The sequence below is a fragment of the Cataglyphis hispanica genome, chromosome 11 (genome assembly GCF_021464435.1).
Source record: "Cataglyphis hispanica isolate Lineage 1 chromosome 11, ULB_Chis1_1.0, whole genome shotgun sequence".
NCBI lineage: Eukaryota > Metazoa > Arthropoda > Insecta > Hymenoptera > Formicidae > Cataglyphis > Cataglyphis hispanica.
The window spans coordinates 876,933-895,307 of NC_065964.1; the positions used below are offsets into that span (position 1 = coordinate 876,933).

Sequence of the window (18,375 nt, forward strand, 5' to 3'; positions counted from 1 at the left end):
AATTGCAGGATTACACGTTTAAAGTTAAACATCGGATTGAACGCAACATGGTGCATGTCGACGCTTTAAATAGAATAATAGCATATATTGAGGCTATGCCAATAGAGAAAAAATTGCAATAGTCATTGCAATCATCAGTTACAAGATCATAAATTAAAAACTTTAGCAAAGGACTTAACCCGTAACGAAGTAACGATTTCAAGTTATTTGATGGACTCGTTTATAGAAAGAGCACATTAACTCCACGTTTTGTAGTACCTGTACAAATGATTCATAACATTATTCGTTATTATCATGATAATATGGCTCATTGCAATTTTGAAAAAAACTGTGCAGGGAATTTCGGCACACTACTGGTTCTCATCCCTTAAGAAAAGAGTCAAAAATTATATCGAAAATTGCATAGTTTGCTTGATGACTGATAGCTCGATAAATTCAAGAGAAGGGTATATGCAAATCACTGACTCCCCTTCTTTTCCTTATAAAATTGTTTACGTAGATCATTTTGGTCCATTAAAAGAAGCCTGATGGCTCCAAACATATCCTTGTAGATGCTTTTTTCAGATATACCAACCTTTTTCCAGTTAAGTCAACGAGTTCTAAAGAAACTATTAAGAATTTGTCATACTTTTTAATGATCGAGGTAATCCGTCCCTGTTGGTCTCAGATGAGGCACTTTTACCTCAACACAGTTTCAAGAGTTCTTATCTTCACGAAATGTTAAACATCGACTAGTCGCGGTTGCAGCACCGTGGGCAAACGTTTGGTTCAACGTATCAATTGATTTCTAAAATCGTCACACAAGAAAATTGTCGAAGATCAGTTATTTTGGAATACCCATATCGATTCTGTCCAATACGTAGTTAATAATTCGTATCATAAAGCCCTAAAGTCAACTCCTTCGAAGCTTCTTTTTGGTTATGATCAAAGAAATCATGCAGATTCTCAACTAATTCAATATTTACAAAGAATAGTTGATTTGGATTTAGATAAAGAAAGAGAGCTCGTAAATTAGCTCTTGACGTAACTAACAACATGAAAGAATATAATAAGTTTTATTATGATGAAAAGCATAAGAAACTGTGTAAGAGATAGATTTTTGATAAGAGACTCAACTCTTAAACCAGGGGAAGACGATAAACTTAAGCCAAAGTATAAAGGTACGTAGTTACTAAGACGCTCAATAAAAATCGTTATGTGACACAGAACATTCCAGTTTAACGCAGAAGCCGCATAACTCGATTTTATCCCCAGATCAAATGAAACAATGGATTAAATCTATTGACGATGTTTCTTAATGTTGTATCGTTCATCTGTGATACTCGTATATAAGCTGTGCGTTTCTGTTATTATAGGCTAAGTTCTTTCTTTATATGTATCTTATAATTTTATAGTTTATGAAGTTTATAGTCATTATTTTTAGTCGATCGCAAACCAAAGAAATTGTTGTGCCTCGGGGAGGCACTGGAATTTTGGGACTTCGTCACCAAGGGCTTAGGAGCCGGGACGGGAGGTGGTTTATAGAAAGTTATAATTTTTCGTCTAAATAAATCAGATTTATTCTTATATATTGAGTCACTTTCTTTTCGTTCCCCTTCACAGTATATCACGGTATAGGGTTACGTCGGCACGAATCGGATATCGCGGTCACGGTCGCATGATCAGCTGTGACTTCGTCCACGTAATAGTTCGAGTCGCGACTAGACTTGAGTTGGTCGCGGTTCGATATTTATAATCGGTGATAATATCTGCCCGATATGAATTGATAGTAATGACTGCCCGCCGCGTATTCGCGGTGGTATCTTTTTATTGCCTCCTGTTTGATTGATTTTTGGAGGGGATCCCTTAGCGACACGATCATATGTGGTTGTGTCGTTCGAATCGTTAGGTCGAAATGCAATTTGAGATCGTTCGAAATTCCTTGCATTTCCGGATGATTCGATCCTTTTCGCAATCGCTTAGCCTCGGCGCGTGGCTTGCTTCGTCAGCGTTTCGTGTAGCGCTGGTAACGTTATACGTCTTTCGCAATATCTCGCTACTTGTGTCAAGAAATATCTCTTTAAGCTATTTAATATTAATAATAATTCGGTTATAGCTATTTGGGCTATAACAAATACAACTGCATTTGTTCTTATCGTATAATTTGATTGTTAATAATTATCTTAAAGATTAAAATAATTAAATTCTTAATAACGAGCAATGGCTAAAAGCTTTTGAATGTTACTCAGAGTCAGAACCTTGACAACATATATAAAGATCAAGGTTATTGAAAATGGATGTCCTATTCTGTAGTTTATGTAAACAAACTGCGCTTATCAAGTCATAACAAGAATATGACTCAATACTTTTGAACACATAAATATTCTTCAACTCAATAAATAGAAAATATATAATTTAAAAATGATTTTATCTGCACTATTATTGGTATGATATTTAGATAGATCGCCGTCGCTAACAGTTATACGTGCTTTCGTGTGCCTCCTAGTTATTTTGTTAAATCGGCTTAACTCTATTCGAGTGTTTAGTAAAGACATACACACATTTCTCATCGTGTGTTTTGTCTAAAATATTAAAATTTCAGTGGCTCTTCAACGATTAAACCAATATCAGGCCAATCGATACCACCCGTTATTACGCTTTTGTTCCCGGCTTCGGCCATTGTGCCTCCTTTGTTCTTACAGTAGAAAAATTTTTCCTTCTCTTTCTTTCACTTTTCTTTTTTCAAGTTACCTTTCTTTTCGTGGAGGAAGGGTTGACCGATCTACGCGAGATTTCATCAACCGTAAGTAATCTCTCATTTTATCTTCAAGAATGGACATGAACGTAGATGACACCCACATGGCTACCGTTCCCGAATCTTTAATCTCCGAAGCTAGTTCTAAACCGGCTTCACACGCGAGAAATTGCATTAAACGATCCAGTGATCAAGTATCTTTTTCTTCTTCCATGAAAAACTTGCGTTCAAACACAGAAGGTAGTATTGATTCACATTTAAGTCCAGTCTCTGGATCATCTATTTCTCTCACAGACAGCATTCGTAACATCAATATTCGGCCAGCAACGCCGAACCTTTTGACGTCCATGTCCAACGTCTTTCTAAACTAAAATCTTCAACTCATCTTTAGGAAGTATCATATGTGAGCTGCACGTAGAAAAAATTCTGGAAATTAGGAGAATAGAATATTCTAAAGTAAAGTCTCAGTATTTTTCAAATTCAGAAAAGCTGCCAACGCCTTGGTAGAAAATAAGAGACTCGCCATAAAAGACTTAGAAGCATTTATTCCTGCTTTCCGCATCTCTAGGAAGGATACGTTTTATTGGATCTCACCGATCAAATAATCTTAAGTAATACCATAAGTCTTCTCAAGATTGTCGCTGTAGATTGAATCCACTACAACTCCTCACACAAATTCTCAAGAAGACTCATTTTCATCAATTACTCATTTACCTTTTCTTTCTGTTTCGCTCACTTTTGAGAGACAAAAGATTCCAAATCACATCTTCATGTTTCATCAGTTACCCTGTGTCTCCATATATAGCAAGAGGCTCACGTTGTATCAATGTTTTAGATTCCAACATATTAAAACCAACTGCAAAAACCAGCCACGCTGTGTACATTGTGGAGAAAAAGAACACTCCTATTCCGAGGAACAATGTCAACGAGTCAATTGCCAGCGAGACCATCGAGCAGACTCACCTCTCTGAAACTTGCTAAACAGAAGGAGATCAGAAAGTATGCTATTTAGAAAAGTCTCTTTGTTAGATATTAGAGAGATCTTCAAGGGTAACAAAACTTTCCCTCCTTATCGTTCATCCTTTGAAGAATTTTCTTATTTACCTTCTACTCACACCAAAGTTAATCCTCTGCAAGATAATTCTTATCCGCATCCCCCTCCTCTCTTCTACTATTACTTCATCTTTTCTCTCTTACGCTTCAAAAAACTTCTCCTCTAGTTTCAAATCTCATCCTATTTCTAAGCTTACCTAATTCAAAAATAAAATCTGTCTCTTCCTCAGCTCAAACGACTTTCCAAAAGCTCTCATTATTCTTCTTGCTCTCACAAACCGCTTCATTCTATGTCTCTTTCTCTTCATCTTCCTCTTTTTTTTCGGCACCTTCTACCAATTCTGCTGCTGCCCTCAAATCTACTTCTAATCCAACTACTTTTCAAAATGTTCTTCTTTTCATTGTTCCTTTTTTTACACAATACTCCTTTACTGACTTCCATCAACTTCTCCAAAATTATTTCTATTATCCAATTTTTCCGCGATCTTTTTGTTAAGTCTAGTTAGCAATCCTTCTCTCTCTCTAAAAATGACTAATAATTTCACCCATAACTTTAATCTTTTTCAATGGAACTACCATAGTATTCTCAACAAAATGGATATTCTCTCTCAAATCGAAAATCAATTTGATATCCTTGCTCTATCTGATACATGGCTTTCTCCCGATAAAATCTTACTTTTGAGAGATTGTCGCATATTATGCACCCTCCAACAAGTCTGGTAGTCTTGCTAGCGATAAAGAACTCCATTTCTTTACTAAACTCGAATCTATTTTCTTTCCAGACGGTGTACTCGAAGCAGGGACCAAAATCCCCTTCTAACTTAGTTATATCTTCCTTTCTATATACAGATCTACTCCACTCATATGGAATGACCTTTTCAATTCCATCTCTTCCTCTTCCAAAGTCATTATCATCAGGTGACTTTAACATCACACATCATGTTTCCTGAGGCTGCAACTGATCTGATCCCATAAGTAATTCTTTATTTGATTCCTTAGGATTTCTCTCTCTTTTCTATTAATGACGGTACTTCCACTTTTATTTCCTATTTTTCTCGCTCTTCCTTTGTCATCGCCTTAACCTTTGTCTCCTCTAATCTAATCCCTTATACTGTTATTGAAAATTTTTTGACGACACTCTTGATAGCAATCATATTCCTACTGTAATTTCAGTTAGTTAATTCCATTAAATCTTGTTCCTTTTTTTCGCGTAAACTTCGCACTTCTAAAATTAACCGCAAACTTCTATTCACTACACTCTCACACCTCTTCCCCTTTCTTTCCTCTCTTCTGACAACATTTCTCCAACAGAAAATATAACACGTTCTGCAACTTTCTTAAAGACACAATAATCTCTCTTTTTCCTGAACGTAAAGCTAACAACAGTAATCTTCGCAACAAAATTCGAAAGAAAAATAATGATAATAGAGACCAATCTTTCCCATCCGCTCCCTGGTAGAATAAAAGCTACACCGAAGCGGTTGAACTCAGAAAGCAAGCACTCTGCACATTTCGTAGAAATCCCTCTTGGTTAAACTATCTCAATCTTAAAAAACAAGAAGCTCTTACAAAAAAACTCATAGTTAAACCAAGCGCAAAGGATGGAAATCTTATTGTGAATTTATCACTTCTTCCACTAACATCTCTGCATTATGACGTGTTGTCAGAAGATTCAAAAACATATTGCTTAATTTCCTTATTCCTTCTCCCTTTTCCAATTTTGATATCCCAATTGAAATTCAAGATTTGATCAATTCTATTTCTCCTTCTTCCTGTCTCCACAAAATTCTATTTTCTTATTTCGACTTGAATCGTCCTTACTTACTTGCCACATCTTTGACAATCTCTTCCGTCTAGAAGAACTCCTTCATGTCATCTTTTTCCTTAAAACTAAAAAGTCATTCTCCGGATTAGATCAAATCGACTATATAATCCTCTCCAATCTCTCGGAGAAATACTATCCACTTTTTTTTTTAAATCCTGAACGACCTTTTCTCTTCTAGAGACTTTTTAGAGACATGAAGAATTTCCAGAGATATGGAGCTACTCACTAGTATATCTTATTCCTAAAGCAACCCCGGGAAAATTCCGTCCATTCTCTCTTACATTCTGCTCAAAATTTTTGAAAAGTTCATTCTCAGATTGGTGGATCAAACGCTACGAAAAATTCCATCTTTGCAATTCGGCTTCCGGAAATATCGTTCCTCCCAAAATAATCTCTATTCTTACTACAGAGATTCACACAAATTTTACTTGGGCCACAGCATGTCTATTCTCAGATCTCTCTAATGCCTTTGATGATGTTATAACGAGTCGCTTCACGAGCGATTTCGCGGGCGTGGTCAAAGCAATCGGAATCAGGATTCCATGAAGGATCGAAACACAATTATAAGATAAGTGAAAGATACATCGTTTATTTGCCTCTATTTAGCAATAGTCAGCTGTTACAATTGTCTCGATAGTATTCGCTATGTTATGACGTCGGTCTAAACAGAGTTTTTGCGCGTCTCGTTAAAGGACTGGCTCACGGCGCGGAGCGCGCGCGGTACAGCGGTCGTGTGTTGTCAGCGCGTGCTTGTAAGCGCGAGGCGCGCGGGGTGCGGACAGTGAAGCCGCTACAATGAATTTCGCGATCGGATTCTTACAAGGCGCGAGATCGTCTTCGATATCTTAACTTTTTTTTAATAACTTTTTAATGATGAGTGACCAACGGCTAAAATTTTTTTTATGTTACTCAGAGTCATGATCTTGATAACATATGTCAATGTCAAGGTCGTTCTGACCATCAAGGTGCTCCTCTAAAAGTAAATAATTAGCGAAAATACATTAAAATTGTGAAAATTTAACATTAAATATCTCAAAAACTATGTAACATGTACTTTGTAAGTTGTAAAGCGAGGTCCACTCTGTCTACCGGCGGGGTGGGTGTGGGAGGGGAGGCCGAAGGCCCCCTTGCATCCCCCCATGTGTGTGTGTTTGTGCGTGTGCGTGTGCGCGTACGTGCGTGCGTGCGTGTGTGTGTGTGTGTATGTGTGTTTGTGTGTGTGTGTGGGTGGGTGCGTACGTGCGTGCGCGCGCGTGCGCGTACGCTCGTGCTTCCTGTCCATGTACTTTGGTATATTTCAAACTTTTTTTGTTAATAACTTTTTAATGATAAGTGATCAACGGCTAAAATTTTTTTGTGTTACTTAGAGTCATGACCTTGACAACATATGTTAATGTCAAGGTCGTTCTGACTATCAAGTCCTCATGCTCCTCTAAAAGTAATTAATTATCAAAAATACATTAAAACAGTCAAAATTTAACATTAAATATCTAAAAAAAACTATAAGAGACCGCCAATAAATTTATAAAGAAAAGTTACTCAGGGTTGTGTCCTTGAGAACATATGTCAAGGTCAAGGTCATCGGTGCGGTGTAACCTAATCTGAATATTTACCCGAGATTTAAACGTGAAAAGCAAATTTCATATGCAGAAAAGTATGCACTCATAATTAAACCTCGTCATACTGAAAACATTGAGCGATGTGGAATGGACCACTATGAGTAGTAAAAAGTAATAAAGTTATATAAACATCGTACATAAGATTTATATTTAATCTATATTTTACTTTGTGTAAACTTTCATTTGTTAATAACTTTTTAATGAACAATAAACGACGACTAAAATCTTCGAAATCTACTCAAAGTCACGAATAACATATCATCATCAAAATTATTGAAGTTATCTCTCTTCGAGGTTTTGAATCAAAATATTTATCTTTTTTTATTATCATAAGCAATACTGACATTATACATATAATAAAATATCAAATTTTGCATATAAAAAATATTGTTACATCCGCGAACCTATCTCGAAATATCTCGAACGTGCGCAACACAACCAGCACTCACGTATCAACGTTACAAATAATGAAGTCTTTTTTTAAGAAAAGAAACAAAAAAAAACTTTAATAACAACAAAGAATTCAATTAATTACAAAACAAATCAAATAATAATATTAATCGTAATCAAAAATACGTCCGCACGAAATGACATCAGTCATGAGACTAATATAGTTGCTCTTCTTATAAAATATCCGTTATTTAACAACAATTCTCCTAGCAACATACTAAGGAATGATCTCTTAGAAACGGATACAGCAAATTTCAGAAATAACCGGTCAGATCACACTCAAAAATGAAACATGCAGAGACGTACGCAATATTGTAAATCTTGTAACATTGTAAATATAAATATGTCTTATCTTAAAATGTCTTTATATTCAAAAATATAGAAATAAACTAACTTGATACTCACCCTGATTTATGAAGCTCCTTTTTCGAGACGCAGACAGCAGTAAACATGTTTTCCAAGAGGCAAAGTTCCTTTTTCTTGCAGTTCAGAGGGCGACAAAGCTCACCTGAAACAAACATATACAAAAATGTAAATGTTTTTTGGTAAATGTTTGGATTGTGAAAACTCACAAATCATTTTCATTTTTACATATATTGTAGAGAGTACATTCTTAAGTAATGCATGCTTCGAATTTTATAGCTTTCTCTTCTGGTTCCAGAGATATGCGACTTTGAAGTATCAAAATTTTTGCAATGTATTGTTTGTATCTTTTCGTTATATCCTATTTGCATGTTTATATATTTTTTGTTTATATTTGTTTATTTTTGTAATATTTTTCTTATATGTAATCTGTTTATGATCTAAGTTGTCAACAATCAGTAAGAATGAAGCATTGATATAAACATAAGAAAAAGCATAAATTTTGTTTTAAAGCTCCTGAGTACTCGTTGCAGTCATATTGGAATCGTGACATCAGAAACGAGAATTACACTCTGAGAATTCTTGCATGCCATTTTTAAATAAAAAGATATTTTTATGAAACAACGCTGTAACGGTTGGTTTTTCCGAGTACAGTTGTGAAATAACTCGGCCGGGATCAGGGCTCAAACAGGATAGCAAGCACAAAATATGCGGCTGTTTGTGTTAATAAATAAATAATCTTTATTTAATTGTCAAAGAGTGGTTTACAATGTGTATGTGATATGCGTGTATGTATGTGTGACGTGTAGAACGAATGCTCGTGTGAATGACAATGTGTATCGGTGCGTATGTACGCAAGAGATGTTTGTATGTGAGAGCGGTGTGTCGGTGTGCGGTGTGTATCCGTAAGATAGACAGTACGCGGTGCGCGCAGTGTGCGTTAAGCGGCAGTATATTATAACAAGTCTTTGTATGGCTCGGGTATGTATTACAAATCACGTCTAGCGGTGCATGTGCATGTAATGTGTGTAGATAAAATGTGTTCTCTGCAGTGTGCTTATAGTGTTGGCGAATGATTCTAGAGCGCGATATTAAATATGCGCAAGACATGCGATCGACAGATGCCATTACCCGTCAGATCGACAAATCTATCTCTAAGATAGCGGTCCCGCGATGAACGAGCGTAACGCGCTAGATAAATCGCGCCGCTTATAATTCGGTGGGTAGGGCGGTCGTACGGCCCTCGGTACACGATTTCGGCTGTCGTAACAATGGCGAGTCTATGCCGGCGGTAATGATTCGCTTAATAATTTCCGATGGTCTGGAATTTGCGGGATCGGTTCGCGTTGGAATGGAACGTTTGGCAGACGGAAAAATCCGTCAATGGCGGGTAAATTCCCACCGCTAATTTGCCGGACGTGTGGAAATTTATCAGGAACGCTTAGATGCGTGATACTGAGAAAGCTCAGCAGAGACTGGGTACACCCAACCTCAATCTTGGTTTAAGCGTGCGGTTTTCAGGAATTCTGGGCGGCGCATCGACTCCAAAGACAGCGGAAAAGATTCTGATTTTTGAGCGCTTATTTATACTCGGTGTCAACGGTTGCGCGTCGGCGTGTTTATTAACAATTCCGGCGGATCGAGTCCGACCGCGACTCGAGTATGTTCGGAAACGGTCGGAACAATTTCCCGAGCTCGCAGTGCGTGCTCCGGTCGGTGTGCCGATCTGACGATTGTTATTATAAATAAATAATACATATTTATAACGCACTCTCGGATTTTACAATGGGGTGCATAGTGCCTTCGCTCTAATCCCGTGACTGCTGGGCGTGGGACGGCGATTATTATGCATGTAATGCGCTTTCGCCTTTCGGCCCGATCGGTGGTCGTCAGGCGGCGAAATTCGGCGGGTGGACAGCCGGGTAAACTGTATGCATCGTTACAATATTACAAATCGCAAAACACACTTGTAAAACTGTCCAAAAACTATACTAAAAACATATATATTTTGTATCACATTCATTTTGCGGCTATTTATTAACTTCAAGAGAAAAGCATAGTTTTCAAACAATTTTACAAGTGTGCTAAAGCAATCTGTAGTATTGTTCATTTCCAATATGGCTGTGGCGAGTATTCAGAGCCTTAAATCAGAAATAGGTTTGGACTAGATTATTTCTTCTAGAAGTAGAATTTCTTCGTAAGCGGAACCGATTGCATCCACGCGCGCGTTCATACTTTTCCATTTGCATAACAATTGTAGGATAGATCTCGTTTCATGTTGTAAAATATATGCGTAGACACAGCGGATTCCATCTCCTCCCCAACGGAGCGACTCCACTTCCAGAAAATATAATCTAATCCAAATCTATTTTGGGGGGGAGGAGGCGGAATCTCTCCCCCACCCATGTATTGAAAGTTATTAACGAAATTGTGAGAAATAGGTAAAACCGATTATTGATAAAATATCTATGATCAAGTATCTATCTCATATATGTAAACAAATACTTTTTTCATCTACTCTACAAAAAATACTTTATAAAACTTAAAAAAAGCATTAAAATTATAAAATTTTCAAATATTTCAAAATCGCATATGTCAAATTAGAAGAAAAAGCCACAAAATTCAAATTATATTATTTAGGAATATACTCTACAATATATGTAAAAATGAAAATGATCCGTGAGATAAATTAATCCAAACATTTATTCAAAATTTTTTATTATACATTTATCTTTTACATTATGTATTAGATTGTAACGGGCCGCAGAGAAATCAGTTTTGTACCCGCTGCCAATGTGTAGAGATATGCACATAAGCGTAAATCGTATACTGAGCTGTGTTGCCAGAAACGGGTCGCGACTCACACGCACACAATCAGAGGACCCCGTACATACACTGCGCATAGTTCAATCCATGAAGTTACGGAGCACGATAAGATATTCGGGTGCGCAAGAATATATAATAGTATAAGTGCGATAATTATGCGATGCAATTTATATTAGACGCGAACGAGTGACCTCACAATATACATGCAATAATGCGCTAGATATCAAGAAACGGCGGTTGTTCGAGGTGAGTGGCTAATGTCGCGGACGGCAGTGCCGTAAATGTAACGGATACGAGATCGGAATATAACACTTCGCGTATTTCCAGATATTCGAGATACATTTGGAAATCAGGTAATCCTGAGCGGAACGGCGAACTCTCCGTTCCTATTCCGTGCGCAGAGCTAAGCCGGCGAAACCAAAAAAATTCTGCGGAGTAGCAAACTTACTATCTCACGGTCGGACAGGCCGGAATAGTTGGATGTTTGACTGTAAAACACGAGAAGAGCAGCGAATACTCCGCTCTTGTTCGATACGATTGAATGGAAGGCTTCGCAGTCGGAAGTAATGTCGAGAATACTCGGCGGAAGCAACGAATTTGTCAATCCCTCTCTCTTATCTTCTGTGCATACTGCTCAAGCGAATTCAGATACTGATCTAATGCCGAGATGTAATTTAGCGGTCTTTTTATACTCGGTAATTATTATTTATAATTAATTAAAATGATATCCGCGTTGTTTCTCATCGATTGGGAAAACGACTATTATGGAGGGAAGAGAGGAATCGAAATCGCAGATAGATAGGATTAAAGAAGTCAGATCGAGGGCTCAGCGGAGATCGCGCATAGCGTCAGACAATCGAAATCCGCATTCATCCAGATCGTCATCGATCCGGATCATCGGCGAATCAAATCGCGAGATCAATAATCGATCAATCGATCATCGATCCGTCGAACGATCTCACCGTCGATCATCCGATCAGCTCCGGATCATCGATCGTCATCAGGCATCGGAAGTCGTCATCAGCTCCAGATCGTCGAGGTCTCATCAGCTCATCGGATCATCGGCATCGGCGACTGGAAAGTTCGTCGTTCGGTATCATCCGTCATCGAACATTAATCGAGGATCGAATAATCATTATCAGAATCGGCGGATCGCGATTCATCCGGCATCCAGCTTCGATCGCGCATCGGATCCAGCGCGTCATCATCAATAATCATCGGAATCGATCAGATCGTCGTCCTCAGGATCACTCGGCGATCATCGGTCGGCGCGCGCGTCCGTCTCGAAAATTAAGGACTCCGCCGAGAAATCGATCAGCTCGGCGTCAGAATCGGCATCGTCGAATCGAGAGTCAGATCTCTCGAAAGTAATCACTCCATAAAGTCATCACGCGGCATCATCTAATCGATATTCGATCGCGTCATCGAAATCGTTCGATCAAATCCATCGGTCCGCTTCATCCATGAGACAAAGGATCCTCGGATCCGGCGTCGCGTCTAAATGTCAAATCGTCCGGAAGATCTCGGATCGGGCATCTCATCCGGCATCATCCTCGAAATCCCATCGAGTCGAAAGTCGCATCAAAGATCGTCGGTCAGCTTGCATCGCGTCGCTCGGCGATCAGCGTCGATCTCGCTCGTCAAAGTCATCGCGCGTCAAAACGAAGGATCCTCGGAATCATCGTCAGAATCGTCAGAATTGCTCCGTCGGCATCGGATATTCTCGATCATCAGACATCGGGAAGAGTGATCCGGAGGAAGAACAGTCGGATCGAATCAGGTCAGAATCAGGCATGAAGAGGTGGTAGTAGGACTGAAGAATGGGAAAGGATGGGATTCCGAAAGAGGTATGGAAGTATGGGGAGGGGAGGAATTGGAAAAATGAGTCTGGGAGGTGTGCGGGAGATTGTGAAAAAGCGAAGAATAATCACAAGAAAAGAGGACATTAGGGGCAATACAACTTCCTTTCATTGCGTTCCAAAACGTATTCTTCAAGAAAAATTTTACATCAGTTTTGGAACCAACTCCTAAGAAAACATTTTCTAATTGATATCATTGTAGCAACGAATAAAATTCAAACAAATAAATTAGATAACATGAATAATTTTTATCCAAGATTATTGTTCCAAAACTCTGAAAATGTTTGTGGGCTTGAGAAGAGCCATAAAAATAATTTATTTATTTTAATCGGTCTTTCAGTGATATCAATTGGAAAATGTTTTCTTATTAAATAAATTGTATTCATAAAATAGCGATATTTAAATATCATGCATACTGTGTATTCTTATAAAATCTTTAGCAAAATAATTAAATACAATACATGCTCACGCGCCATGTATGCCGTGTGCGCGCCGCCCTTGATTCATGAATTTAGAGCACTCATACGTTAGCTTAAAGTTGCTCTCATTTAAAAAATAATTTTCAAATGCAATTTTGCCAGAGAAAAAAGTTGTCTTTTCTGACACGGATAATCACGTTGTACATTCCGTTCCGAGAATTTTGGGACATCCTGTTTCTAATCGAAGATGAAATTAATTCAAATCAAAATTATCAACAATTGGATAAATTAAAAATAACAATCTTAAAAAATACTTAACTTTAGTTCAACAAAACATCGTCTTATATAATGCCTGAACCTATATTTGGATACATAGCGTAAACTAAAGGAAATTGGATTGAATATCCTTTCATTTTATATAGTCCCCAAATATTATCTCATAAAATTTTAACGTCATCATGGTTTGATAATAACAAAAACGTTCGTACAAAAAAATATCGCATTTTTCATATATTTAAAACAATAAGTTGTATTTATCGGTTATGAATCGCTCATTTTTTACAATAGAAACATACGAATGCAGTTAAAATATTCATGAAAAGTTTTAGAAAACAAAAACAATTATAATATAAATAATTAAATAAATTCTTTTGCTTATTTTAAAACTGGTAAAATTTATTTAAAAAGTGCGAAAAATTATTTTAGTTGTATTTCAAAAAACTTTCGATTAATTTTACGCTTTTTAAATTATGAATAACAAATATAAAAAGATACATTAAAATTAAAAATAAAATTATAAATATATACTGATGATTCAATGCTACTCACTATTTGGATCATGTATCCAACGTTTTTTATCTCCAACTTTCATTATACGGGTGTCATCCTGAAAGAAAAAAAAATGATGTGTCAAAAATCGATTTATCTGTGTCCAAAAAAAGTGATACTAAATTTTAATAGTAGTACTCGTGAAAACAAATTAAAAAGTCTTAATAAACAATAATCCAAAAAAACATTTATTTCTGAGTTATGAAGCATTCGATGTATTTTTCGTTCATTTCACGAGAGTGCATTGTATTTACATACGATGGCTCGTACATTCATTTTTCATGATCTTCTAAAGTTGACAAATAATGAATATTGACGTATTTGTTAATAATTTTCAATTAGATATTAGTTTATCCATGAACGCCGGTGAATAACCATCTATCACATTATATCGATTATTATAGGTTGATCTACATTAAAACGATTTTATTGACAATATCTGATTTTGTGTTGTTTCTGGAATAGTGGTAAATATTCGGTAAATTAATTTACACCTCATTTTACGGATCGTTTTCATTTTTCCATAAATTGTAGAGGGTACATTCTTAAGTAACACACACTTTGTGACGCTCTCTGGTTCCAAAGATATGCAATATTAAAGATTTCATAGATTTAATGGTTTTTTTGTGGTAAAATAAGGAAAAATAAAGTTTGTTTACCTTGTATTAATGTAAAGCAGACATGAAAAAAGTGTCTGTTTACATTTCCAGGGACGAAACTTTTTAGGTTTTTTCACTTTTCATGCAAAACGAGGTTGAACGCAAACCTATGTGTCTTGTTTTTTGATAGTGAAGCCCCTCTCTCCCCCAACGCAGGAAAATATTGCAATGAACATATTGCTTCCACGCATTTACTTTTAGTAAATATTCACATAAGGTCATCATCTTCAAAAGTCAATGAGCTGACATTGTTGTTCAAGGTCATGATCTTGAACAACATTCAAAAGATTTTAGTCGCTCGTTGTTTATTAAAAAGTTATCAATAAAAGAATTCCACGAATTATATGCAATTTTCAGACAACATGTATGTCTTATAATATAAATCTCTACTAGATTTATTCATTTATGTGTGCTAAAGTGAACGCGTAGGCGTGGGAAAGTAGAGCCTCTTCCCCTTTTCTCCGAAGAAAACTATCTAAGAAAAACATAATTTTATGTATTTACAAGTTTTCACGCAAAGCAAAGTTCATTCCAAACCAATGTGTCTAATTTCAATGGTAATGGAGCCTCTCTGTAAGGGGGATGAAATACACTTTTTCCACGCATACACTTTTTAATGCGAAGCAAGATTTCACATGGGTTTGCTTTCTGCGTGGAGCGAGGTCCACTCCATATCGCCTTGTGCTTCGGATGCGAAACGACGTTTATAATTATATGATTTCATATGGGTTCGCAACTTTCTGCGTAAAATGAGATATCTGATATCTGTGCTTTGGATGCGAAACAAGGTTTACGAAGCGTTCAAAGCACAGACCGATATGGAGTGGACCTTACTTCGCGCAGAAAGTTGCAAAACCATGTGAAATCTTGTTTCACATTAAAAAATGTATGCATGGAAACTGTGTGTTCCGCTCTCCCTCCCCTCCCCCTACGGAAAGGCTCCACTATCAAGAAAATTATACATATAAGTTTGAATTTAATCTTGCTTTGCGTGAAAAGTTGTAAACATCGTTCTCTTGTTGAACAGAGTATGAATTCTACACATAATTTTTCCTAGGGAAGGGTGCAGGAAAAGAAACTCTACCTTCTTACGCCTACGCGTTCGATTTGACACACATAAATGAATGAATCTAGTAGAGATTAATATTATAAAATATACATATTGTCTGAAAATTGCATATAACTCATGGAAATTCTTTTGTTGATAACTTTTTAGGAAACAACGAGCGGCTAAAATCTTTTAAATGTTGTTCAGGGTCATGACCTTAAGAACATATGTCAAAGTTATTGATTTTTGAAGATGGTGACCTTATGTGAATATTTACCATACTTTTTCTTTAACAAAAGTTTTTATTTATCAAAAAGTTATATAGGATGTCCCATTTTAAAAAACGCACCTTGATAATTCTTCAACGAAGCATTTTCAGCAAAAATATTTTAGACAAAAGTTATATTTCGATGTTACCATCATTTTTCATCCACATGTCTGTAGATATGCATATTTCAAAAAATATGGATCATCCTATTTTTAGTGCTATCCAAGAACAACGACGTGGACTTAACAAAATTCTGTCCCGTTTGGAGTGCTTGATTAACGTGAATCCTCTTGCCTTTCACGATTCGAGGTGCTTGATTTACGTGAATCCCTTTGCCTCTCACGATTTGGGGTGCTTGATTTAAGTGAGTTTCCTTGCCTTTCACGAGTTGTCAGAAACATTCTTATAACAAATGCTCAAAAATAATTCCATTTTTTTGAATGCATAATTGTATGCATAACTACAGACATGTGGGTGAAAAGTTGATTTGACCTTGATCTCTAAGGATTAACTTGACCTCATAACATGACAACATATAAGATATTTTGTATTTTACATAAAAATATTGCAATTTTAAAATTTTATAACTCGGAAAGTACTTAAAAAAAAATACTTTATCATAGTGTTTTGGAAAGCTCTCGAGATAAGCTACAAGAATATGCAATAAAAAGTAAGCAGTTCCATTTAAAAAATTGAAGGTAACTTTCACGTGACCTTCAATCAACTATTCAAGGTCAAATTAATGACATCACCTTATGTTCCCCTCAAAACTATACAACTTTTGTCTGAAACATTTTTGCTGAAAATGCTTCGTTAAAGAATTATCGAGGTACGTTTTTCAAAATGGGACATCCCTTACAACACAGCACTTATCAATACAAAAATTTAAGTTGAACTTCGATTTATGTGGAAAGTTGTAAACCCATGTGGAACATCACTTTGCATTAAAGAGTATATGCGTGGAAGCAGTATGTCCCCTGCGGGAGGATTCCACTGTCAAAAAACTAGACACATAGGTTTGCATTGAACTTCGCTTGGCGTGGAGTAGCAATTATGATTTTGAAGCGTACTAGCGATAATACAAAGACAATTAAATGTAAACAAAAAAAATTCTCAGCGGAGGTGTACTGACAGTGACGCAAATGTAAGCAAAAAAATATAAACACGCAAGTAAGATATAATGGAAAGATGATACAAGTAAATGCGAAAATTATAATACTTCAAAATTGTATATGTCTGAAACCAAAAGAGAGCGCCACAAAATTCAAAATATGTGTTATTTCATGTAATTCATGTTACTTAAAAATGTACCCTCTATAATATATGTAAAAATGAAAACGATCCGTAAGATATAAGTTAATCCAAACATTTATCGAAATGGCTAATTCGTATACAAATTCTAAAATAACAGATATTTTCATTTCATATGTGGCAGAGCAAATTTATTTAATAACAGAAAATGCTTTATAAGTCGGCAATAAATGAGTTTTGAAATATTATTTATTAAAACTTTTTGATTTGTTTTTACGAGTACTACATACTGTTAAAATTTAGTATCACCTTTTTTTAATACCCCATATATTTATAGGGTATTACCCTTTAATACCCTATAAATTTCTTAAATATAATTTTTTTAAATATAATAGAATACATGCAAATATAGAACATAAATTCCTTGACGATCGATTTTCACATTGTCAAACAAAGAGTCATCGCACAAGCTCTTTCATAACGCGTTATGTTACGTTAAGTAATACTGACTATAAACCCAGATTCATACTCTTAAACTTCAGTCAAAGCACAAAGAAAATCGTAACATAATAATGCTGTTACGTTACGAATTTTTTTCGTACGTTAACTGAAGTTTAAGATTACGTATGAATATAAGTTTATGATATTTAACGTAGTGTAACGTATTACGGAAAATCTTGTGCGAGCCCTAAGGTTTTTATTTCAAGAGATAGTTGGATTAATACGCGTGTATGCGCACAGTACAGAATGGCAGCTAGTAGAATATATACATATTATACATATAAATAGAGAATATATACGAACATATGGCGACTCATCATTCGTCACGTGCGTGAAATTCATAGTTGTCTAGTAAAATAAGAATAACTAACTCTATTCGAAATTTTTGAAGCTAGCTAAAAATGTTATATATATATATATATATATATATATATATATGTATATATATATATATATATATATATATATATATATATATACATATAAGGTGTCCGAAGTCAATTGCACCATCCGTCGTATGCAAGTTAGATTAGAGCAGGTGAAAATAAGAAGAAAAATCCTTTACCATTTTGCGATTTTCTCAATAATTATCGAAAAATTAATTTTAAAAAATCGACTAATGCGTGCAAATATAGAAGAGATAAGAACGATAAGATAACCCAGAACTTTGCG

The 18,375-nt window shown here is 36.0% G+C and overlaps 1 protein-coding gene across 3 annotated transcripts in view; it reads right to left on the reverse strand.

Moving 5' to 3' along the window:
• LOC126852992 (proteoglycan Cow) overlaps positions 1 to 18,375 on the reverse strand; it is a 335,529-nt gene that overhangs the window by 264,245 nt on the left and 52,909 nt on the right. For all 3 annotated transcript variants that reach the window (XM_050598350.1, XM_050598351.1, XM_050598352.1), the window contains exons 2-3: positions 13,977 to 14,034; positions 8,087 to 8,189 (exon numbers count right to left, since the gene is read on the reverse strand). In XM_050598350.1, the coding sequence (XP_050454307.1) occupies positions 8,087 to 8,189; positions 13,977 to 14,034 (161 nt within the window). The remainder of the gene's footprint in view (positions 1 to 8,086; positions 8,190 to 13,976; positions 14,035 to 18,375) is intronic.